This window comes from Crocuta crocuta, unplaced genomic scaffold (assembly GCF_008692635.1).
Source record: "Crocuta crocuta isolate KB4526 unplaced genomic scaffold, BGI_CrCroc_1.0 scaffold51, whole genome shotgun sequence".
Taxonomy (NCBI): Eukaryota; Metazoa; Chordata; class Mammalia; order Carnivora; family Hyaenidae; genus Crocuta; species Crocuta crocuta.
In genome coordinates this window covers 2,817,366-2,841,719 of record NW_027527624.1, presented here as the reverse complement: position 1 = coordinate 2,841,719, position 24,354 = coordinate 2,817,366, and the positions used below count along the sequence as shown (strand labels likewise).

Here is a 24,354-nt window from a genome sequence, read left to right as displayed (position 1 = left end):
TACAATAAACTGTGCGACTTAAGGTGCATTATTTGATCACTTCTGACACATGTATGCACCTGTGAAACCATCACTAAAATCAACCCAACGAACAACGCCACCGCCCATCCCAAGTTTCCTGGTGCCCTTTCGAATCCTTCCTTCCCACCCTTCCCTGTCTCACCTGCTCCCTTCCAAGGTAAGCACGGATGTGCTTTCTGTCCGATGAGTGGGCATTTAAAAATCTTTATACAAATGGAATCATACAGCATGACTCTCTTACGTCTGGCTTAATTCAGCTGAATTATTTTGAGATTCATCCAGGCTGTTTCATGTGCTAGTGTATCAATAACTCGTTCCTTTTTATTGTAGAGCAATATCCCACTATATGGCTACACCATAATGTATTTATCTATCCACCTGCTGATGGACAGTTTTAGCTATTACCAATAAAGCACCTATGAACACTCTTGTACAAGACTTTGTATGGACAGATGCTTTCACTTCTCTTGGGTAAAACCTAGGACTGGAGCGGCTGAATCCCATGGTAGGTATATGTTTACCTTTTCTTTTTTTTTTTTTTTAAATATTTTTATTTATTTCTAGGAGAGAGAGAGAGAGACAGCGTGAGCAGGGGAGAGTCAGAGAGAGAGGGAGTCACAGACTGAAACAGGCTCCAGGCTCCGAGCTGGCAGTCAGCACAGAGCCCGACGCGGGGCTCGAACCCACGAACCGCGAGATCATGACCTAAGCGAAAGTCGGACGCTTAACCGACTAAACCACCCAGGCGCCCCAAGAGGGTATATGTTTACCTTTTCAAGAGCCTTCCCCACTGTTTTAATAAATGAGTGTAGCCATCTGACAGGCATTCCCACCAGCGGAATATGAGCATTTCAGTGGCCGCACACCCTCACAACACTCAGTATGGTCTTTTCAACTTCTGGACACTCAAATAGGTGTAGTGGTATCTCATTGTGAGTGTAGTCTTCTAATAACTAGCGATAGTGGAAATCCTTTTTATGCATTTATCGTTGTTAAAGATGTTCAAACCATTTGGATTTTTTTAATTGGGTTGTTCTCTTATTAAGTTCTAAAAGTTCTTTATTTATATACTCCAGATGCAGACCTTTTCAGATATATGGTTTCAGTATTTTCTCCCAATCTGTGCCTTGATTTTTCTTCTCTCAATACTGTCTGTTAAAGTACAAAGGTTTCTGGGGCGCCTGGGTGGCTTAGTCGGTTAAGCGTCCGACGTTCGCTTAGGTCATGATCTCGCGGTTCGTGGGTTCGAGCCCCGCGTCGGGCTCTGTGCTGACTGCCAGCTCGGAGCCTGGAGCCTGTTTCAGTCTGTGACTCCCTCTCTCTCTGACCCTCCCCTGCTCACGCTGCCTCTGTCTCTCTCTCCTGGAAATAAATAAAAAAACATTAAAAAAAAAAAAGTACAAAGGTTTCTTCATCTTGATGAGGTCCAATTTGTTAAATTTTTCTTTGACAGATGGGGCCTACAGTATTGAACCTGAGAAGTCACTCCTTAACTTGGGGTTATGAAGACTTTCCCATGTTCACGTCTAGAAGCTTTACAGATTTAAGTTTATACGTAGGCCTGTTTTAATGCCCTTGGAGTTAATTCTTATGTAGGATGCTAGGTATGGATCTAAGTGAAGGCTTTTGCATATGGAAATTCAACATTTCTGCACTGCTTGTTAAAAAGTCGCCTTCTTTTTGCAGAATTGCCCCTGAACCTTTGTTGAAAATTAGTTGTCACATATATGTGAGTCTGCTTCTGGACTCTACTCTGTTCCACTGACTTATCACCATACTGTCTGGATTGTCACAGTTTTAGAATAAGCCTACTCACTTTGTTTACCCAGTAAGGAAACTGAGGCTTAGGAGTTGAACTGGTTTGCTCTGAGTCCAGTCCAGTGTTTCTTCCATTCACGCCACGTCACTTCCTAAAATTTAATTTCTACAGATAAGAAAGACTCTACGCCAAGAAAAAAATTACTTGATATGAGAGAGATGAACATATTTTTATTAAAAATGCAGGCTTGGGAAGTCTGAGTGGCTAGTCGGTTAAGCCTCCGACTTCGGCTCAGGTCATGATCTCACTGTTCGTGGGTTTGAGCCCCGCATCGGGCTCTGTGCTGACAGCTCAGAGCCTGGAGCCTGCTTCGGATTCTGTGTCTCCCTCTCTCTGCCCCTCCCCTGCTCATGCTCTGCCTCGCTCTATCTCTCAAAAATAAATAAATGTAAAAAAAATTTTTTTAATGCAGCCTTGTTTTTGTGATGGAAACAAGCTTTAACAATATTAGAGGTAAACTTTTGGCAAGAGAAAAGAAACATGTTTCAGTCACAAAAAGCATAACTTGTCTCTCCAGTATTTAGAGACCACCGCCCACCGTCACCACCACTCAGGGCTCGCCGCTTCCCAGCTCAGGCCCCCCACTGGCTCTGACCATCTCATATCCATGCAGCTTGGTGACACCAAAGTTCAGTTTGCTTTCTTATTATTGGCACATGATGAAACACTTGTTTTTAATTTATTTATTTTTGAGAGAGAGAGAGTGCAGGGAAGGGACAAAGAAAGAGAATCCCTCGCAGGCTCCACACTGTCAGCACGGAGCCCGATGCAGGGCTCAATCTCACAAGCCATGAGATCGTGACCTGAGCCAAAATCAAGAGTCAGACACCTAACTTACTGAGTCACCCAGGCACCCCGAAACCTTTTAAATTCTTGTTTTATTTTTTTATTTATTTTTTATTTTTTTTACAAATAGTTTATTGTCAAATTAGTTTCCACATAACACTCAGTGCTCATCCCCACAATAAATTCTTGTTTTAAATCCTAATGATATCTTTAGTTTTTTTGAAAGCATCTTTTATTTTTTTTATTTGTATATATTTTTAAATTTAAATTTGTGTTAACATACAGTGCACTATTGGTTTCAGNCCCCCCAGTGCTCATCACAACAAGTGCCCTCCAGAGGGCGCATGGGTGGCTCAGTCGTTTAAGTGTCCCGCTTTGGCTCAGGTCATGATCTTGCAGGTTGTGAGTTCAAGTCCCGCACTGGGATGAATCTGCTTGGGATTCGTTCGCTCCCTCTCTCTCTTTCAAAATAAATAAATAAACTTTAAAAAATGTTCCCTCCTTAATACCCATCACCCATCTAGCCCATCTCCCGCCACCTCCCACCATCAACCCATAGTTTATTCTCTATCATTAACAGTCCCTTGTGTTCTGTTTCCCTTTCTCTCCCCCACCATATGTTCAGCTCTTTTGCTTCTTAAATTCCACATATGAGTAAAATCATATGGTATTTGTCTTTCTCTGACTTATTTCGCTTAGCATAATACATTCTCACTCCATCCATGTTGCAAATGGCAAGATTTCCTTCTTTTAATGGCTAATATTCCATTGTATACATGCCACATCTTCTTTATCCATTCATCAGTCGATGGACATTTGTGTTCTCTCCATCGTTTAGCCATTCTAACTATGGCTTTCTTTGCGTATGTACTGTTTGAGAGGTCATGCTCCAGACAAGGAAATAGAAGCTGGTTGACAGCAGATGCAGCAGAATGTAGAGATCAGCCTGCTGTCTCTGGGGAGGGACGGACATGGTTGAAATCTTCCCTCCGTCACTTTGGTCAAGTTATTTACCCAAGTTTTGGTGTCCTTGTATTTTAAATGGGACTAAGACTTCCTGCCTCGTGAACTGTCGTGAAGATAAATTAGGTAATGCTGAAAACATTCAGCACTGTGCCAGGCAATAGTAAGCACCACTAAACGACAGTTTTTTTTTTTTTTAATGTTTTTTATTTATTTCTAGGAGAGAGAGAGACAGCGTGAGCAGGGGAGGGACGGACATGGTTGAAATCTTCCCTCCGTCACTTTGGTCAAGTTATTTACCCAAGTTTTGGTGTCCTTGTATTTTAAATGGGACTAAGACTTCCTGCCTCGTGAACTGTCGTGAAGATAAATTAGGTAATGCTGAAAATTCAGCACTGTGCCAGGCAATAGTAAGCACCACTAAACGACAGGTTTTTTTTTTTAATGTTTTTTATTTATTTCTAGGAGAGAGAGAGACAGCGTGAGCAGGGGNCGCCTAACCGACTAAGCCACCCAGGTGCCCCTAAATGACAGTAATTAACAGGTCATCAGCACCATTGTCCAGGGTCGTCCCATTTCCCTGACTGCCCTTCACCGCGCTCCAAGCTCCCCGTCAGCTCCCTCTGATTCCGGGGGGCCCCGAAACTGCTCCTGCTCCTGGTAGCTCTTCTTCCATTTGTCGGTTCCAGCTTCCACATGATACTCTGAGTCCAAAAAATACTTCCTTCCTGATTAGTGCTAGATGGAGGGGTTTCTGCTGTGACCACAGAAGCCTCCTTGAAAAGACAGGTCAATTAGAGACTCATGGTTCTCCCTGTCCACAACGCTGCTCCGGGTCACGCGGGCAAGGTCCCTCCAGGGGCCAGGGAAGGGGTCCTGGACCCGATGCACTGCTGGGCCGGGACAAAATGTATCACAACTTCGTATCCTGTAATGGGAGAATCTAGTCTTCATGGGTCATGAAAAATAAAGCTATGCAGTTCAGTGACCAAAATCCTAAGACCAAAAAAACAAACCAAAACACTGAAAAGAAAATTTCCCTTGGTGCCTCTGTTTCTTCCCTGCACAAATCTTGAAGTTTCATATTCTTGAAAAAGAACCATGCAACCTTTGAAAAGAGGTACACTGTTAGATGCAAACTAAAAGGCTGCAACTAGAAAAGAATAGGTCTCCTTTTATAGTTTAAATAGAAGACAGTTACTACAGCTGATTGGAAAATAGGCATAAAATCGGATGCTGATATACATGAAAATACCAGACTCCAATGTTGGAACATTAATCAATGTGGACACCATAAATCTGGTGGCCTTTAAATATCCCGCCCCTTCCTCTTTCTTACACTGTCTTAACATTATCATTTCAATGAGCAAAGCAGAATCGATCTAAATAGAATCCTGGACTTCCTCCTCTCATGGCATGATGGACCAATGAAAGCTTTTTTTGATGATCTAATACTTCATGGCTCTCTTTATTCTAGTGCCTACGGGCGTTCTCTCTTTATGGAGAACAAAGAGCAACGAGATCTCTTTAGAATTGTTCGAAAAGTGAATTGACACAGCTTTGACAATGGCTGACAATGTACAAGTCCTTGTTATTTCTACCACCTCTCTGACTTTTGGGACCTTCTCCCTTGTTCCGACATCAAGGGAAATACAATAAAATCCTGACATAATATGAGGTCCTAAAGCTAGACATCCAGCAGAGTGCCTCACACGCAGCAGGTGTTTACTAAATCTTGGAAGAATGGAGCCATTGACTCACGCTTGAGCCACTGACATAGAACATGGCCCTAAAGTTGAAGCAGGAATCCAAAAGAGCAATGCTCTCTTAGACCCCTCTCTACAGGATGACCATGGAATGGCCACCTCCCTTTCTCTATCCACAACCAAAAACTTGACACTGGTCAGGTGTTCCACTCTTTTACAAATATCACAAGAAGTTCAAGCGAAGCATTTCAGAGTCAGGCCGGGGATAAGAGGTATTTTACCACAGGAAAAGCAAAGCTGACTAATGAGCTCCTGAACAGGTAACATGAGAATTTGGTTGCTTCATGGGGCGCCTGGGTGGCTCAGTCGGTTAAGCATCCAACTTCGGCTCAGGTCATGATCTCATAGTTTGTGGGTTTGAGCCCCACATCGGGCTCTGTACTGATGGCTCAGAGCCTGTTTCAGATTCTGTGTCTCCCTCTCTCTCTGCCCCTTCCCCACTCATTCTCTGTCTCTCAAAACTGAATAAATGCTAAAAAAAAAAAAAAAAAAGAATTTGGTTGCTTCAGAATAAATGAACATTTTAAATACATTCCCCCTTCACTTTGGTCCTCTCGCAGAGCTACACACAGTTGGTTCTCTTGTTAACTTTGCTCAGAAACCATGTGTGTGTTACCTACAAGGGGAATTTATGATCCCCAAACAGTAACTCTTGTTTTAGCAACATTAATTTAGGATACAGATTGGTGGGTGGTTTTGTCAAGGAATGTGCCTGGTTCTTCTAAGTTCCCCTTTCAATATGCACAGTGAGACCTTTCTGTAAATGTAGGGATGTACAATATGTTCAGTCCTATAACAGTAGCTTTTAGGAAGGCCTTTAGCTCTGAATCTAAGAATACACACAGGTGTGCCATCATAACGTCAAATTTGCTAATAATTCCAAATACTCAAATTATTAGTGTGTAAAATTGTGCTGGTTTTGAAAGATAGAAGAATAATAAGGTATTGAGTAAACTTCTTAAAATGAGTGCTGGGTAAAACTAATAATGATGGCCCCAAAACCTAAGAAGCACCTATAAATACTAAGGGTTAAGGCAAGGTGGTTAAAGTAGCTGTCTTCAGAGGTAAATAGGGACACTAGACGTAGAAGCTTTTATCCCATAAGTGAAAAAAATATATGCAACACATCAAAAAATATTCTGAACCATAGGTTAGGATATTTTTCATACAGTTGTATTGGTTTTTATTCTAACAATAAAAAACCCTAATGCCAGATCAGATTATGAGTCCCAATTCTTCACTCCCTATAGTAGTAGTATTACAGGTCCACACCCTTGCCATGGCCTATGGTGACCAGATATATTTTCCCCTTTTCAGATTTGGAGCCGGTCACGTGACTTCCTTTGGCCAACTAGATATGAGTAGGCAGAGGCTTGAAATGTGCATGGATGACTGGGTTTGTCCTTTCGGGTTCCTACAGTCTGTGGCCTGGAATAGCCTCTCGTCCAACGAGGCTGAAAGCCTGAGAAGTCAGCCAAGATACACCCAATGCTTGGAGCCATGTCCAGTCATGTCCAACCCAAACCAGATGAAGCCCAGCTGGTCTACAGGCACATGAGCAAGGAATAAATGCTGACTGTATACCACTGAGATCTGTATGCTTGGTACATAGCAATGCCTGACCACGACAAGTCCTTACTCAATAAAGAGAAAAGTACAGCAAATCAGAGAATCGTGGCATGTTTATTATCAGTCCGGTTTCTGTTTAGCTTCACGTGAACTAAGAAATAAAAATTTTTAAAGATCTTGAGAACACTGTGTTATAGCCTTCTTGGCCAAAAATATTTTCTATAGCTCTACTTTTATACTTTGTCTGGATTCTCTCCTCCTGCATAACATGGCGAAGGAGCCAGGACTTATCAGACTCAAGGGTTGGGAGAGGGGTGGGTGATGAGGATTGGCTAATGCCACTGCTCTTGATACTCTCTTGATGTTAGGTGACCCCCACTTCTTCTCAGGCCTTACCACAGCGTCAGACCCATAGTAGTGGCTGTCAACTTATCTTTCAAAGGTGTTAAAATATAAATGAGTGAAGGCAGTATGTGACTGAAAATGGCTTAGTCCCCCATGACCCACACCAAAGTACCTACAACATCCCTTAAAATAACCACTGCAATTCAGGAGTCCCAGGACCCAATGGTAACAACAGGAAAGAGTGTCCAAAAAGTATATGAAAGCGGGCAGTTCTTCTTTGTATCTAAAAAGAAGGAGGGTCACGAGATGCTAGAACTATTTAACTGAAAGGGACTAGCAAATAATCCCTTCTCCAGGACCCCGAGTGCTGGATGGGTTATCTTTAGGATTTTGATTCATTAAGATCTTTTCCAGGCTTGGTTTACCTGCAGCTTCACCCCCCCTAATTGTGCATTCCTTCACATTGGACCAACCAATTAAGTCCCTCTATTTTCTCTCGTTATTAAATTCAAAAGGGCCGCATGGGGGAGTTGGGCAGAAAGAGAATCTCAGGCCAAGAGTCCAACACAAAGTCTAGGTGGTGAGCTCAGCCAATGTTAATGGATGCAACACTGGAGTTTTGACTGCAAAAAAACCAGCTGTATCAACTTTTCACTGGCCTCCCTCTACGTCTTGAAATCACTTGCTTAGCACAGAATAAATAGCTTTCTTCCTAGTCCAGAACTAAGTTGGCAGTACCTTAAAGAAAAAGTTTTCTCTAAGATTTTAGCCAACTACCTTCTTGCTATTAATTAAACGTTCAATCCCAGATTCTAAGCAGCATGAGAAAGTTCATTACCAGCCATGTTTTCTGTCACTGTTGGAGGACTTTTGCACCTTGAACAAGGAACAAAAAGCAAACTTACAAACTGATCCCTAACTTCCCATACGCCCTCCACAAAGAGCACACATTCCTCAAACCAGGATTCCTTCCCCACTTTCATTAGGCAAGCAGAAATGGTCCGAATGAACACTCATATGTAAGCAAGACTGTGGAGGCCAGTCTTTTCTATTCCAGGTTAATGACGACCTAGATTAGGACACTCCCATTTTGACCTCAAATCAGTTTCAGATCAATTTCTCTATTTAAAAATGTTTCTTTTCTCTCGATTGCCACCGAGTCTTTCTTTAAAAATTTTCTCAATTACGGAGTCTTCATTACACATCTCAAGCACAGTGCATCCATGAAAAGCCCTTTAAAGCAAGATGATTTCGGGGCACCTGGGTGGCTTAGTCGGTTAAGCGTCCGACTTTCACTTAGGTCATTATCTCGCGGTTCGTGGGTTCGAGCCCCGCGTCGGGCTCTGTGCTGACTGCCAGCTCAGAGCCTGGAGCCTGTTTCGGAGTCTGTGTCTCCCTCTCTCTCTGACCCTCCCCTGCTCATGCTGTCTCTCTCTCTCCTAGAAATAAATAAAAATATTAAAAAAAAAAAGCAAGATGATTTCATTCCCACTTTGCCTCAGGGAAAAAATATTTAAATGTGCAATTTATTCAAAATAAACATCCATTTCTGGATTGAGGACATTTAACTTGATAAGCTTTGGAATTCAGACTGTTTTCTTTCCAGAGCAGATGACTCTTGAGTCATGACTGAAAATATCATCACTCATTTTAATAAAGATAATGACAGCTGACCCAAAAAATTCAAACACCAAGAAAGAGATCTAAAAAAAAAAAAAAAAAAAAAGAAAAAAGTATTTCAGTGGAAATAAAAATACTATTCAAAATCGAAAACTTGCAGATCAGGAGGAATGAATACTGAAAGCACTTCTTGTGTTTTAAGTGACATTAGATGGCTCTGAAAGTTAGCGTTTAAAAATACTCTCTACGAATACAGGCCAAATGACTACAGGATTATAAGTTCTCTCTCCCAGTTGTTCAGGCTTTAAAAACAGTCACGAGTAAGAATAGCCTTCAAAAAAACTAACAAATAGCACAGGAGCAGTGCAATCTGCCCAAGAAGGGTACCGGATCATGCATGTTTTTCCTCCTTTCACGAAATACCTCTAAATGAGAACATTGCCCTCCCTTCCCTCCTTCCAGCATATTCTCTCCTCTTTAAAAAATATGAGGAAAGAAGCATGACTAAAATGACGAGTGAAGGGCACACTCTTGGGTTCTTCCTTTAGAACCAATCCTGTCACTGCTGGTGGCCCCGGGCACCGCGAGGACTCAGCTTCCAGTGCATCCAGCACTGGCCGGTTACCTAACGCTACCCTCCAGCCTCCCGTGTGGATGATCGACGAAGCCAACCACTGGCCCAGTCCCTACCACCCCTCTGACAGGACCCTGCCCCTTAGAGACAGTCCAGAGTCCCCAGCAGCTGGACGGCAGAAGCGACAGACAGATGGGCTGTTTGTGGGACAGAAGCAGTCCTGCCCGGCCACATACCTCTCCATCACCCACAGGGTCACACCTCCCTGCTCAGAAAGCAAAACCAAACAAGATAAAAGCAAGCTGCTCCCCATTCACAACAGCGCAAAGGCAGAAACAACCGTAACGTCCAACAGCTGATGACTACTCAGTGTGAAAAGTGCTAAATCCAAAGAGCGGAGTATTTGTCAGCCGGAAAAAGGAATGAAGTGCTGACATACGCTACAAAATGGATAAACCTTAAGAACATTACGCTGGGGCTCTGGGGTGGCTCAGTTGGTTAAGTGTCCGACTGCGGCTCAGGTGATGATCTCATGGCTCATGGGTTCGAGTCCCACATCAGGCTCTGTGCTGAACACTTGCTCAGAGCCTGGAGCCTGCTTCGGATTCTGTGTCTCCCTCTCTCTCTGCCCCTGCCTTGCTCGCGCTCTGTCTCACTCTGTCTCTCAAAAATAAACCAATGTAAAAAAAATTTTTTTAAATAAAAAACAAAACAAAACAAAAACCATGCTAAGTGAAAGAAGCCAGACATATCAACGCCCCATGTTGTCTGGCTTATTTATATGAAACATCTAGACTGGGGCAAACCCATAGAGACAGAAAGCAGATTCGTGGTTGTCAAGAGCTGGAGGGAAGAGGCTGGGGCGTGATGTCTCAAAGGCTATGGGTCTCCTTTTAAGGTGATGAAATGTTCTGGAACTAGAGGGCGGTGATGGGTGCATGACCCTGCGAACAGGTTAAGTGTCACTCATGGTAAATCGTGGATCTTCTTCCACAATAAAAAAAAAAAAATTAACAAAAAACAAACTGCTGCTTTTTCCTTGTCACTGTTTAATTTTTCTCCATGCACCCACTGCCAATGTTTTCAAATGTGTGGTTCACACTACCCACCTCCATTTTCTCAACCCTCAGTGTATCTGTAAGCTCCTTAATTTGGTTTTTCTCTCCAAAAAGTCTCTGCCTCGCCAACACATATAAACAAAAGTCACAGGAACTGTTTATATAGTTCTCCACTGGGGCGCCGGGGTGACTCAGTGGGTTAAGCGTCCGACTTCGGCTCAGGTCATGATCTCACAGTTCGTGGGTTCGAGCCCCGCATCGGGCTCTGTGCTGACAGCCAGCTCAGAGCCTGGAGGCTGCTTCGGATTCCGTGTCTCCCTCTCTCTCTCAAAAATAAACATTAAGAAACTTTCTACAATTCTCCACAACATTTTTACACACTCCAGTGGCCTTCCTCGGTGCCTCAGAACACCATTTACAGCCTCCTCCTCGGGAGTCTCTTCTCTGCCGGCCTCCAACATGGTGTCTTGACCATCTTGACCACATGTTTCCCTTTCCAAGCTCTCCTATTCCTACTTGTGCAGTGGGAACATTCTTCCAGGCCCACCCGGGGCTCCCTGCCCTGTCTGGTACTTCGTCTACTGGACCACTGTGGCGGGTACTCCAGCCTCCTCGTTTCGGAGGCAGTTCTTCCATAGACTGGGGTCGAAGTGCGTTTCTTCAGTGGATGGTGATGCGAGTTGGCAAACGTGCCCTCAACAGTGTCCAACACGGCTGGTTCTTTCACAGGATGAAGAACATTGTTTCCTACCGCTGCTGTAATGACTCCCCGGATCTGGTGGCTGAAAACCACACATTGATCACCCTGCACTTCTGGTGCTCAGCACCTAAGGTGTGTCTGCTGGGCCGCATTCTTTCTAGAGGCTCTGGGGGAGCCTCACTCCATCACATCAGCAAATCCCTCTTCCCATATAAGGAGCACAGTCACACACAGGTTCTGGGCATCAGGGGCGGACAACTTTGATGGTGGGGCGGGAAGAGGGAGGTATGCATTCTACCAAGAACACCCCCAGGTCCTGAGGAAAACCTTTGGCAGCCATTTCTTCCGTATGCTTTTATGACAAGCAGGGACCTTTGCCCTCAATAGTTCACAGATCAATTCATGCCTGTGGGCCAACATCTCACCAAGAAGTTTTCTCTTCACACAAGGGCAAATGAAGCCATTTTCTAGGGTTCTCTAGTCAAGGTTATTTAGAGCTCTGGCGGAGGGGGTGTAGGAATCCATGCATTTCATTTCCAAGAGAGGAGAAAGTTCTAAGTCAGGGGCAGGTGAGGGAAGAGGGGGCTCTGGAGAGCACATCACAGCGAACACACAGAAGAATTCCTGAGACGTTAGACAGAAATAAGCAGGAAAAGGGTGATGAACTCAAAGTACCGCTGAGTTCTCCGCGGCCTCACACATCACTAGCTTGTTTCTAAACTTAGGAGCGTAGTCATTTGTCACTGGTTTGGGCCATTTGTACGTCAATGTCCTCCTCACCAGCCTATCCTATCCCCAAGGATGCAACCCTGTGACTACTTTTTGTCCTTGCGCATTGTTTTCATTCCTCCTATATTAAAATATGTGTGCATCCTACCCATGCGTATAAATGTGCACACCCAGACCTAGCTTTTCATTGGATTTTCTTCTTGTGACTGCAGCGACGCAAATATTTTTGCCCTGAAATGTGCAAGTACTGAAGACACGTTTTAGCCAGGCAGCTAAGTTTCAACAGCGGCCCGGGCCAGCATTCCTAGCTTCTAAGACAGGCTGATGTCCCCTCCCTTACACGCCCTCTAGTGGCAGCCTGCACCTGTGGGAATGAGCCCAAGTCCTAGTACAGATTTTACGCACACTTTCAAATATACAGAATTCTGACTTAAGAAACTATATATGTGTCAGGCATTTACCTTTCTTCTTTTTGTGATTTTTTTGTACTGCCATATGGTAAACTCAGAAACTCAAAGAAACAGTGAGCAGTCTGGAGAAAGAAAATGCGCAAAGTCCAATGAAAAGAAAACATATAAACTGTGGTAGTCACATGGTAGAATATTCTACAGCAGCAACCTAGAATGAACCACAGCTATACACAGCTACATGGATTATTCTTTAGTGTTAAGACATTAGGTCTAGAAGGCTACATAAATATGGTACCATTTTTATAAACCACAAAAACTATTGGGAATATCTGTATATGTAATTTCAATGTGTATATATTTATATATACAGAACTTGGCTTTGAAGGGTTGTTCAGAAGAGAACATGAGGTCTTCTCAGATTCGTTTTTGCTTGAATTGCCCAAAGTTGATTGTCGGGAGTATAAGGCTAGAGGTATAAATCCTAGTTTGGGCGATAGGAAAAGTTTCCAAAGGTTACTGAAGTAAGAGCTCTCTTGGAGCCTGCCTTGATCATGAGAATATGCAATTAGACCCCTCACCTATACCTGTACCCCTCACCTCAATCTTGGGCCTGTCGCAAAGCCCCAGAAAGGGAGATTTCAAGTACTTTTATCCCATTCCTCAGACACCACCTGATCTTGGAAATGAATCATTTTAATTTATTCCTTCACAATACATGAATACTTCTTCACTCCAATCCTAGGAGACTCGGTGTCGAGTGGCACTTGGCCTGATCACCCCCCCACCCCCACTCCCCGTAATGCCTCTGACTTATTTCTGAGGCTCCATCCTTCCTTTGAGCCCAGCCGCTTCTCTGGACTCCGGCCCTGACCTTTGCTTCCAATGACTGGGCCACACCGGTCTCTCTCCTGGTAACCAGAGCCCTGTCTCTGGATGGCAGCTCTGGAGCCGGAGCCATGAGGCACTTAGGACGGACTGCCGGGAGCTACGCTGCCTGCACACTTCTGTTGAGTCCCCTCCAACATGCACAGACCTCATCCTGCCTNATAAAAGCTACCGTGTTCATTATAGAAACAGAAATGTAATAAGGGTAAACCAAATTGAGAAAATAAAAACCACCGTATCCCCCTCACACAGACACATATGTACCAGCATGTAATTATAATGTTCTATACATTATACCTTCGTGTACTCATTTAAACCTATAATTTTGGGGTTTTTTTTTTACATGATTAGCAACAAAGGAGACATTTTCATATTGCTAAATCCTCTCTTATAGCGTGATCTTAATGAACTGTATAATATCCCATTTATTCCAGTTACTGTGGCTGCATAAAAGAACAACTTACTGGTATAAAATTTTAAAAAACCACCCTCATCTATAGCTCCGGTCTCAGGGCCTTTGCATTTGGTGTTCCCACAGCCTAGAAGCTCTTTATCCAGAGAAGATTCACAACCTCGCCTTCTAGTCTTTGCTCAAAAATCTTCAGTGAAGTCTTTCTCAAGCGCTTTATTACAACTCGTCCCTCCCTGCCCACCCTCACACCCTCTAATCCCTTCGTCTGACTGTAGTTTCCTTAAACACGGCTCACCATGTAACATTATGTAATGTCGCAATTTATCTTCTGGCTCACTCACTAGAATATGAACTCCATGAAGATAGAGTTTGCTGGGTTTTTTCTTGCATAAACGCCTAGAAGTACTGGCAATAAAGGCACTCAATAGAAGTTTGTTCAAAGGATGAATGAACGAACAAACCCACACATGTAATTTTATGAAAAGCCTAGAACAAACAAAATTGAAAGTGAGTTTGATTTCTGGGCGATGGATTTCTACAAGATTTAGGTTTTCTTCTTTATAAGTTTCCTATATTATCAGTGTTCTATATTAGTGGGTATTACTTTTAAAATCAGAGGGGAAAAGATATTTTAAATGCTACAAGGCAAGCAGGACGATAAACAACCAAGTTTGAGAGCAGTAAAGGAGGAAAGAGATACAGAAAAAAGCAGAAAAAAACCAGATACCTTTTCTCCAAGAAATGACCTAAAAAGAAAAGAAAAAGAAAAGGAAAGGAAAGAAAATCCAGTGACAAAGAGAAAAAAAATCAAAACAGAGAGGAAAAAAAGGAGAGGGAGAGCGAGACCAAGAGAGAGACAGAGAGGCAGGAAAAAAGAAAAAAAGACAAAATCAGAGAGACCGAGAGGCAAATTTAAACTTCCATCTGTGAAGTCTTAGTTTATATTCCGTCGCAGCAAAGGCCAGGGTAAGTTAAGAGAAGTATTAACCACTAATCATTCTTCTTTCTCTGGTTATTAAAATCTAATGAAGCAAGAATGCTATCAGGCAGCATTAATTAGTCTAGCTTCATTTTTAAAATATACTTATAAATGAGCTACATTTTCAAATCCTCAATAGTTCACAATCTACGACCCAATCAAATCCGAGAAGCATGGGGTTGAGAGAAACTGAAACATGGATTAAAATGACCCGAGTTGAAAGTTTTCATTTGTTATCAAGTGTCCACAGAGACTTAGGGAGCTGACGTGGGAAACAGCAGCGCACGTACACTTTTAGTTATGCAAATATGAAGTAGCTCTAAGATAATTTTTAAAATGGGGATGACTGGACTCACGTTAAACCACATTATTATGGAGTTACATTAATTTAAAGGAAAGTCAGAAACTATCACGCACAAAGATTATAAATTATAAAAAGACGTAATACTGAGTGCCTTTTACTTAAGGAGCCCTGAGTTTTCAGTCACTTAGGGCTCTCCTGAGGGCTACTGCTTCCAGACCCAAGCAGTCCTGACCCTGGTTTTCCGTCCATGTTTTGACTTGATAAATTTGCTTGAATACAAGGAGACTATGTTGGTCATGGAAAGAATATGCAGCCACAAACAGGTCTAACAATTTATTGCCCTTGTCAATGAAGCCAGTGGGCTGTGAAATGCACTTCCTGTTTGGTTTTATTTTTAATGCTTCAAGAAGTCTATTGCTGAGGTCATGAGGATCCATGTCAATTTCAGGGAGTGCTTTTCTCTTGAACTCACATTTTTGACACGTGCCGTTCTTTAGTTTGACAGACTCCTGAGAGACAAGAACAGCCCCTAGATGCCTGCCAGGAGCCATTTTCAAAAATGTGTAAATAATTTTACATGTACATACACCAACGATGGTGAAGCGAGAATCGGCAGAATTCTCTGTATCATGTCCTTCCTCCAAACTAGCTTTAGAAACTGCTTAGAGTCCTTTGTTCCGTATTGGTCTTCAAAGTGGTCCAATTTTCAAAGCATGATGTTAAAAAATGAACACAACAGATTGGAATCTGGATGAAGAACTTAGAGAAACTTTCCAGACCAAGTCTCGGCAGCTCTGGCTGAGAGCTAGCTAGCTATCAGTCACTGAATGGCGCTGTTCTTTCCCGACAGAGAGGAAGAAAAGGGCTTTGACTCTCCATTGTGCAGTGTATGACTACAGAATAGTGCTCAATTATTATTTTTCGGGGGAAAAAAAAAGGAAAAGAAGCCTAGTTGGATTTTTATTTTGGCAGTATAGAGACTGGAATAGTGGTGTTTTGTTCCCAGGCCAGTCCAGACATCTTCAGCAGAGGACTTACCCACAGTCAGATACACTTAACTGAATTTGAGGGAATATTTTTTTCAAACTAAATATTCTTTTCTAAACTAAATAATTTTTTCCATTTAATTCAATCAAATGTTTCCTTCACAGTAACATTTTTTATTTATTTTTTTATGTTTATTTATTTGGGGGTTGAGGGGCAGAGAGAGAGAGACAGAGACAGAGAGAGAGACAGAGACAAAACCTGAAGCAGGCTCTAGGCTCTGAGCTGTCAGTACTGGGACCGACACGGGGCTCAAACTCATGAACAGTGAGATCATGACCTAAGCTGACGTTGGGCACCCATGCGCTCCAGCAAAGCTGTCTTTTAGCGCTCATGGGGATGTAGCTCTCTGTCTACATTTCCGGCTGAAATTAAGTTGAAAACACACAGCTTTCAATATTATGCCTTATCACAAAGGTACAGGGACAAGGTTACTAAAAAAAAAAAAACACAAGTTACAAGGTGACTTTTAGATACACTCAAAAATGCTCAGACTGGAACATCGACTAGTTTCAATGTAGGAATCGATATTGCTCCTTTGTCTAACAACAAAGAAAGGACACTTTTAAAGGTACCATGTTCAATGCTTTTTACTTAGTATTTCACCTTGTCTCTGTAATTTTGTAGAGCAAGGATGATTCATAAATACTGAAAATGTGGTTTTCACACTAAGTTCTATTCTTCCGATGAGACAATTTAGCAAATGGTAGATGACTTTTCACTTTTAACAGAGTCAGAATGTTGTGCTCAAGGATTTAATTAATTACCCATCACTTCCTTAAATGTTCTAATTTGTTCTGGGTATAGGAGACGGGGCGAGCTCAGGACTTGGGTTTGACAACCAAAAATTCTTGGCTCCTTTTCCCTGGGAGAAAAAAATAACAGAACCAGCTGGAAGGCTCTGACTGGCAGTTATCAGGAGGCTGACAGAGCAGAAGGGCATTGCGTCCCATGAAGCGGGGCCACGCAACTGTTTCTCCTGACAGCAGGTGAGTCAGAGACAAGCTGACACCTCGGCCACGTGACCAAGATGGAAGCAAAAAGCTTACAACCCCTGCTAATCCCTGCTGGCTCTGGAAACCCTGTTAATTCTCTGCTATGTCCCTGCAGAGTCAACTGTAGGTAAGGCAAAGTAGAGCTGAGGTCCTCAGTAATCGCTGGAAAGCCACTCCCCGATTCCTGTGAAGGACTGGCTGCTACGGCCATCGGCCATCGCATCGGATTCCAAGGATGTCTGCTAGAAAATCCCAGCGCTCTCAGCCAGAACTTTCAAAATCTTTAGTTGTCATGAAAAAAAAAAAAAGATATTATCTGTAATTGGAACCGAACAATAAAAGAAGGTTTTTGATGCGAAAAGCTCCTTAATCTGGTTATAACATACAAAACTACTGAAGAACCTGGTAAAGAAATTCTGAGTGATCGATCTATATGTAAGTGATTTCTGTCAAATTTATACTTCGAAAAACAGGGCCGAAATAAAAACAATTTGGGGGTTTTAAAAGGCAACGTGTACAATGTGTCCTTTGTTAACAGCAGATTTTATTCAGGCAGATGCCACAGTCATGTGCAGAAATAAAATCGCCCTTATGACGCTAAGGGTCAAGTTGCATTTCAATACTAGGAATGAGCCCTAAGAGATGTTAATTGGGTTCAGTTGACAGACCGCTCTGGATACACTGTGTCCAGACTGCGGAGTCAGTGTGAACCGTGTATTAAGGAAATAGGTCAAGCAGGAGCCCTTCTCAGAACTGAAACACTATGAATCACATTTTCACAAAATCAACTTTCCAGGTACAAAAGTAGATACACGAGTGGCATCTGATGAAAATTACCCAGCTTGTATTACTGGTGACCACATCAGACATTAGATGCTGGCTTTACCGTTATTTACAAGTATCACCCGCGTGAACTTTTATGAATCGCCTTTATTAAATGTCCAGAGAAACTACATACATAGAGAAGTGTACACACACATCACCAGCTTCATGCTAAACGCTGAGAGAAATAATTTTGGCTTCGCTGACAGAAGCCCATGTTCCCAAGGAGTAAATAACAAGTTTGTGAAAGAACAAGCCATTAGACTATAGAGAAGGAAGGAGGTCCCTTTCCTTCAGCTTTATTGAGATGGAGTTGACATCTAACATTGTAGAAGTTTACTGTGTACCCTCTGATGGTTTGATACACATATAAATTGTGAAGTGATTGCCACACAGGTGGTTAACATGCCCCTCACCTCACATAGTTGTCATTTTGTTGTTGTGGTAGTGGTGGTGGTGAGAACATAGAAGGTCTACTCTCTTAGTAACTTCTGAGTATACTATACGCCATGGTTAACTATACAGCACCGTTAACTGGAGTGATGCTTTACATCAGATCCTCAGGACTCGCTGGCCGTACCCCTATAAGTGCATGCTCTTTGGCCACATCTCCTCCTTTCCCTCCCCTCCCGGCCCCTGGCAACTCCCAATCTCTATCCGGCTTTTTCAGCATCTTGTTTAGATCTCACATAGAAGTGAGGTCACACAGTATTTGTCTTTCTCTGACTTATTTCACTTAGCGTACTGCCCTTAAGGTTCATCCACATTGTCACAAATAGCAGAATTTCCTTCTGTTTTTATGACTAAATACTGTTCCGTTATATGTATGTGCCATTTGATTCATTTGTCCACTGGGTCGGATGCTGAGGCTGTTTCCATGTCTTGGCTATTGTGATTAACGCCGCAATGAACACACTGGTGCAGGTTTGCCTTTGCAACGTAAATACACTTCCTTCGGGCGTGTGCCCAGACGGGGGCTACTGGGTCACATGGGGCTCTTTTCAACTCTGTAGGAACCTTCCTCCTGTCTTCCAGGTGGCTGCTCCAATTTACATTCCCACCAACAGTACACAAAGGTTCCATTTGCAAGGGGCTCCTTTTTTAATTTAAAAGCTTCACAATGGCATCACGAAGAGAGAATGGTCCATTATTTGATTTACCTTTTTAGAGTGAACTTAATGATCTTTTAACAAAGCGATTAAAGCCCCACAGAGAGAAGCCTGGCTCGGTCTGAGACTGAGCACAAAGCGCCAGCAGTATGCGAGATGGACAGAGTAACCACGGAGGCGCGAACATCCTGACCCCAAACAGCTCTTGTGCGCTTCCCTGCCTCCAAAGTCCCTCTCATACAGCACCGTATTCTGTCCTTCAAATAAAGTGGTTTTGAATTTTTCAGTGTTACAAACACAAGTACTACCCAGTACCAGACACCAAGAATCACTGGAAGGGACATATCAAATCAAAGAAATTAGAGGAACAAATAGGTTAATTTCACACCTCTGTGATGAATAGGGACCAGAATACAATTACACAATAGAAACTGCAGTGAAAAAATATCAGAAAGTATCCTTTCTGCTGTCGATTAAATCACTTTGAAAGAGTCGAGTCACCGGCCAAACAAACACATGGCAATAATACGAAAGAAACAGGAATGACTCTCTGCCCCCACTTCTGAACACCAACTAGAATACTGGTACCACTTCGGGCGTGGGGGCTGGAGCACAGGGCAGGGATGCTGACTGCACCACCTGGCGACTCTAGGTCACCAGCGGAGTGTTCTACAGTTCACCTGGAGGCTGGCGTTACCCACCTGGGCAGAGCGCCAGAGCCCGCAGGGGAAGGGCTCAGTTCTACCACAGTGCTCGCCCACTTCCCCCACTTCAGGCGCCATTCACAAGCCCAGGCAGTCGCCCCACTTCGGGCCAACCGGCGACAGGGAGGTTCCCACGACCCCCTCCTGCCTCGGGTTCCATGAATTTGCTAGAGGGGCTGCCCGAACTCAGAAACAGTTTACCTATGAGATTACAGGTTTGTTACAAAAGAGGTAACTCAGGAACATCCAATGGAAGAGAAGCACGGGGCAAGGTGTGGGGAACGAGTGCGAACCTTCCACGCCCTCCCCAAGCGCGCTGCTCCCCGCAGAGCTCAGGGCGTCCACCAACCTGGGAGCTCTCCAAACACGGTCCTTTTGGGCTTTTATAGGGGCTTCAGTACACAGGCACCAGTGATCAAATCATTGGCCATCGATGGCTGATTCAACCTCCAGCCCCTCCTCTCTCCCCAGGGAAAGGGGGGCGGGACGGAAAGTTCCAAACCTCAAATCACAAGGGTAATTCCCCAGCCAACCAACCCTTCTCCCCCTCCCCCTATTCCACACCCTTCCTCCCCACAGGTCCTTGGGTGTTGTGGAAAGGCTAACTCATTAACATGACAAAAGACACCTTTCTCTCAACAATTAGGAAACTGGGAAGGTTTTAGGAACACTGTGCTTGAAACTTGGGGACCAAGACGAAATCCATATTCTTATTATAAATCACAATATCGCAAACACAACAAATCCCTCAGATTGCGGTACAGACTCTTTAGGGCTGGAAGGGATATTTGAAATGACTGTCTCTCTTACCTCCTCAGTCAGCAGATGAGGAAAACTGAGGCCCAGAGAGAAGTGAACTTGGCAAGATCATCAGCTGCGGGGAGGCTGGGACCAGGATGGAAGATGACTTGCACCTGAATATACATCCAGGCAATTCTGAAGTGAATGAGACCCTTCCTTGGAAAGGTTATTTCCACGATCGCCCCTTCTCTGGGGCACACGAGCCCTTTCCCAAATTAGTGAAATATTATAAATGTAAACCAAAGGCAAATTATAAGGGCTACTCACTCCCTGACCAAAGCCAATGCCGGCAAAGGGAGTCCCTCGGTCCTATGCTCGCTAACAGTTTTTTCCAAGTCATCATCAAACACTCAAATAGCTTCTAAAGAGGCAACCTGTGGCTCTGTTAGACGGGCTTGGACAGCGAGGCCTCCAGGAAAGCAGGCACCGATACCTTCACCGGTCAAGGTCAAAGTAAGTACCAGCAAATCTGAAGGACTACTCACCAAAGCGCACAAAGTGCTTTTTAAAATTCCTTTGAAATCACACTAGCTCGCTGGTCGAATCTGCCCCCTTCCCCAAATTAGAGAGCAAGGTCAATCTCTACACTTGCACAGAAAGCTAACACACTTACCCAAGGAGCTCCGGTGTGTCTGCAATGAGCAGGACTGGGACCTGAGCCCCGTGCTGCCAGGCCCGAGGTGGGTGCAGGCCTGGGGCGGCCCTCATCGCACAAGGCAGCCATGGTCACCAAGCTTTCAAACTGCTCTCTCTCCGGTCCTGTTCTCATCAACAGCCTCTGGTCTTAATCTGATTTCCCAAACAGACACCCCTGCTTAAAATAACCAACCTAGAGAAACCTGACAACCACTGCTTTGGCCAGGTGGTCAGGCTTAACATCGTAAGTGACAGACCACGTCAATGGGAGGCACCCTTGACGTGAAGTGATGAACGTGGCACTTTACCCCTGTGGGCTTCTCCCCAAAACCCATAACCCCAGAGTCATCACAAGCAAAACACCGAGTTCTGGGGGCGCCTGGGGGGCTCAGTTGGTTAAGCGTCTGACTTCGGCTCAGGTCATGACCTCACGGTTCGTGGGTTCGAGCCCCGCATCGAGCTCTGTGCTGACAGCTCAGAGCCTGGAGCCTGTTTCAGATTCTGTGTCTCCCTCTCTCTCTGACCCTCCCCTGCTCATGCTGTCTGTCTGTCTGTCTGTCTCTCTCTCTCAGAAATAAATAAAATATTTTAAAAAATTTTTTTAAAAAGAAAAACACCAAGTTCTAATAAAGGGACATTCTACACTATACTTGACGAGGACTCCTCGAAACTATGAAGGTCAACAAAAATAAGAAAAGTCTGAGAAACGGTCCCAGCCGAGAGGAGCGGAAGGAGACACGACCATGAAACACACTGAGGAATCCTGGATGGGATTCTAGAACCAAAAACAGGACATCAGGCAAAAACTAGGGAAATCCTCACACAGTGTGGACGTTGAGTTAATAAGAAAATATTGATTATTGTCTCATTAATCATCACAAATACATCATGGTTATGTAATAATGTTAACAGAGGAAAGGTGGGGTGTACTATCTATATACGGGAACTCTGTACTATCTTCTTAATTGTTCTGTAAATCTCAACTGTTCTAAAAAAATAAAGTCTATTTTAAAGAAGGAGAGAACCAACTGCTGTATCTGAACCCACTGGACATCTAGGAGGCTCAGTCACCTGCCCTCCGTTAGCCATGACATTGAAAACAAGTTCCCTACCTTTCACTGAGGCTTCTCCACAACTGTGCACCTGCAACGAAAAGAGGCAAAGAGTGAAATGTTAACGGAGGTGATTTTCTCATAAAGCATTTCTCAACTTAGAAATATTCCGAGCTAGGGGCACCTGGGTGGCTCAGTCGGTTAAGCGTCCAACTCACGGCTCGTGAGTTCGAGCCCCACGTCGGGCTCTGGGCTGACAGCTCAGAGCCTGGAGCCTGCTTCAGATTCTGTGTCTCCCTCTCTCTCTCTCTGCCCCTCCCCTGCTCATACTCTGTCTCTCTCAAAAATAAACATTAAAAAATATTTAAAAAATAAAATAAATAAAATGCTTAGATTTTTCAACTCTAGAAAGTAGCAAACCATTAGTGTACCCCTCCAGTAACAGAATTAATTCACACAGTTTGTCCATGAATCAGACCTGCTATTTGTAAAACACATGGATAGGCGCCATGGGAGACGGAGCCCTGTATCACACACGGTCCTGCCTCGGGGACTGGACTGTTCAGAGGGGCAGACCCAGCACGCGCAGAGGTGGTGTGTGAAGAGAGAGAGTACGCGTGCTCCAGAAGGTCCCAATAACAGAGGTGGCAGTTAGGGTGGGCTTTGAAATGGAACTGAGAAAAGGAGAATTGAGACAACAGTGATTTGAGAAAGGAGGTTTTTAATCTATTCATTCTTTAGGTGTTTTCAGCTTCTATTGAGGCTCAAGTGAAATCAACAGAAAAAAATGCATACTTGGATCTCATTTGCTTTCTTGACTGGCTTGCTTTCTTCATTGCACTGTATCTTAATATTATACATCCAGCTACCAGCTTTAATGAAATGTAATATCAGAAAATAGCCATAAGGTGGTTTCTGCACTTTTCCATCAAACAAATACCAAAGATGTTGTCTTTTTTGTTCTTCAGTATCCCCTATCAAAGGTCTCTGAAGGGGCGCCTGGCTGGCTCAATCGGTTAAGAGTCAGTGACTCTTGATCTCAGCTCAGGTCTTGGTTTTAAGGTTGTGCGTTCAAGTCCCACATTGGGGACAAGAAAGAGAAGGAGAGAGGGAGGAGAAAAGAAAAAAAAATCTATGTAATACATTCTTAAAATTTAGTCCCAGGGAAAAAAAAGTTTCTCAAAATTGCTTACATTCTTTCATCATACTATTAGAACTGTTCAGTGGATCTAGTTTCCCTTTTTGCCTTGGCTGCCAGTAAGCACAGGGGTGAATCTGTTGCTTTATGAATTATGGTCACCATATTAGAATCTATTCCTCTACTTACACCTTTTAAAAATAGCTTTGTGTTGTATGCTCCTCATCAGCGGCCTCCAATACTCTGGGGTTAGACGGCACAGCAAACAAAGCAAAGACACAATGCCAAGGAACCCAAGGGCTTCTGCACACTAGTGACGCGTCTGCTGAAGCTGGAAAGTGGGAGAGGCAGAACTCTAGCTCTAACAACTCACCTTGTCATAGGACCTTGCTCTGACAGCACTGGATCCAGGAGAGGAGGAAGTGGGGTGTTTGCTATGTAACACTATGGGGTGTTTGCTTATCTGGTTATTAAAAGCAGGGGGAATGAGTATGGTTGCTGGGCTGTGGGCACAAGGACAGCAGCCCTGCAGCCGGTGCGCACCGGGCAGGGGGGGACTGTACCGGGCTGAGGGCCAGGGTGCTGGGAAGAGGCTGAGCAGACGGCACTCACACTAAGGGCAAGACCCGGTTCGGCAGGAGTGAGGGGCTGGGGCTGGACAGGGGGTGTCCTGAGGGCTGGCTCTCAGCCTTTGCAGGGGCTGCAGACACAGTGCTCTGGCGGCTAAGGTCAAAGATGAGGCCACACACCTGGGTGGCGGAGTCCAGGGTACAGGATGCAAGGGCAGCGTGGAGCAGCCACACGCAATGCCTGGCCAGAAAACGCTGTGAATGGACAGTGCGGATTTCGCAGGAGCAAAGGTATGAAGAGACAGAGGGTGAAAATGCCGCCCAGGGCCGCGTGGGGCGCTGCTGAGTCCCTCCCACCGCACAGGCCCCGCTTGATGCGGATGGAAATTACCAGGTTCTTCTGCAAGGAGAGGGAAGAGGCGGATGGTCACGAAGCAGCCTGTGGCTGCAGAGGGATTTTCCACGCTGCAGAAGGGTCCCCCGGGGCCTGGAGGAAGGGGTTCACGCAGGGAAGCGTGCACTCAAGGCACACGACAGGAGCGAG

The 24,354-nt window shown here is 44.2% G+C and overlaps 1 protein-coding gene across 2 annotated transcripts in view; it reads right to left on the bottom strand.

Moving 5' to 3' along the window:
* The window catches only part of RETREG1 (reticulophagy regulator 1), a 97,019-nt gene that overhangs the window by 67,956 nt on the left and 4,709 nt on the right, over nt 1-24,354 (bottom strand). For both annotated transcript variants that reach the window (XM_077772081.1, XM_077772090.1), the window contains exon 2: nt 22,164-22,194. In XM_077772081.1, the coding sequence (XP_077628207.1) occupies nt 22,164-22,194 (31 nt within the window). The remainder of the gene's footprint in view (nt 1-22,163; nt 22,195-24,354) is intronic.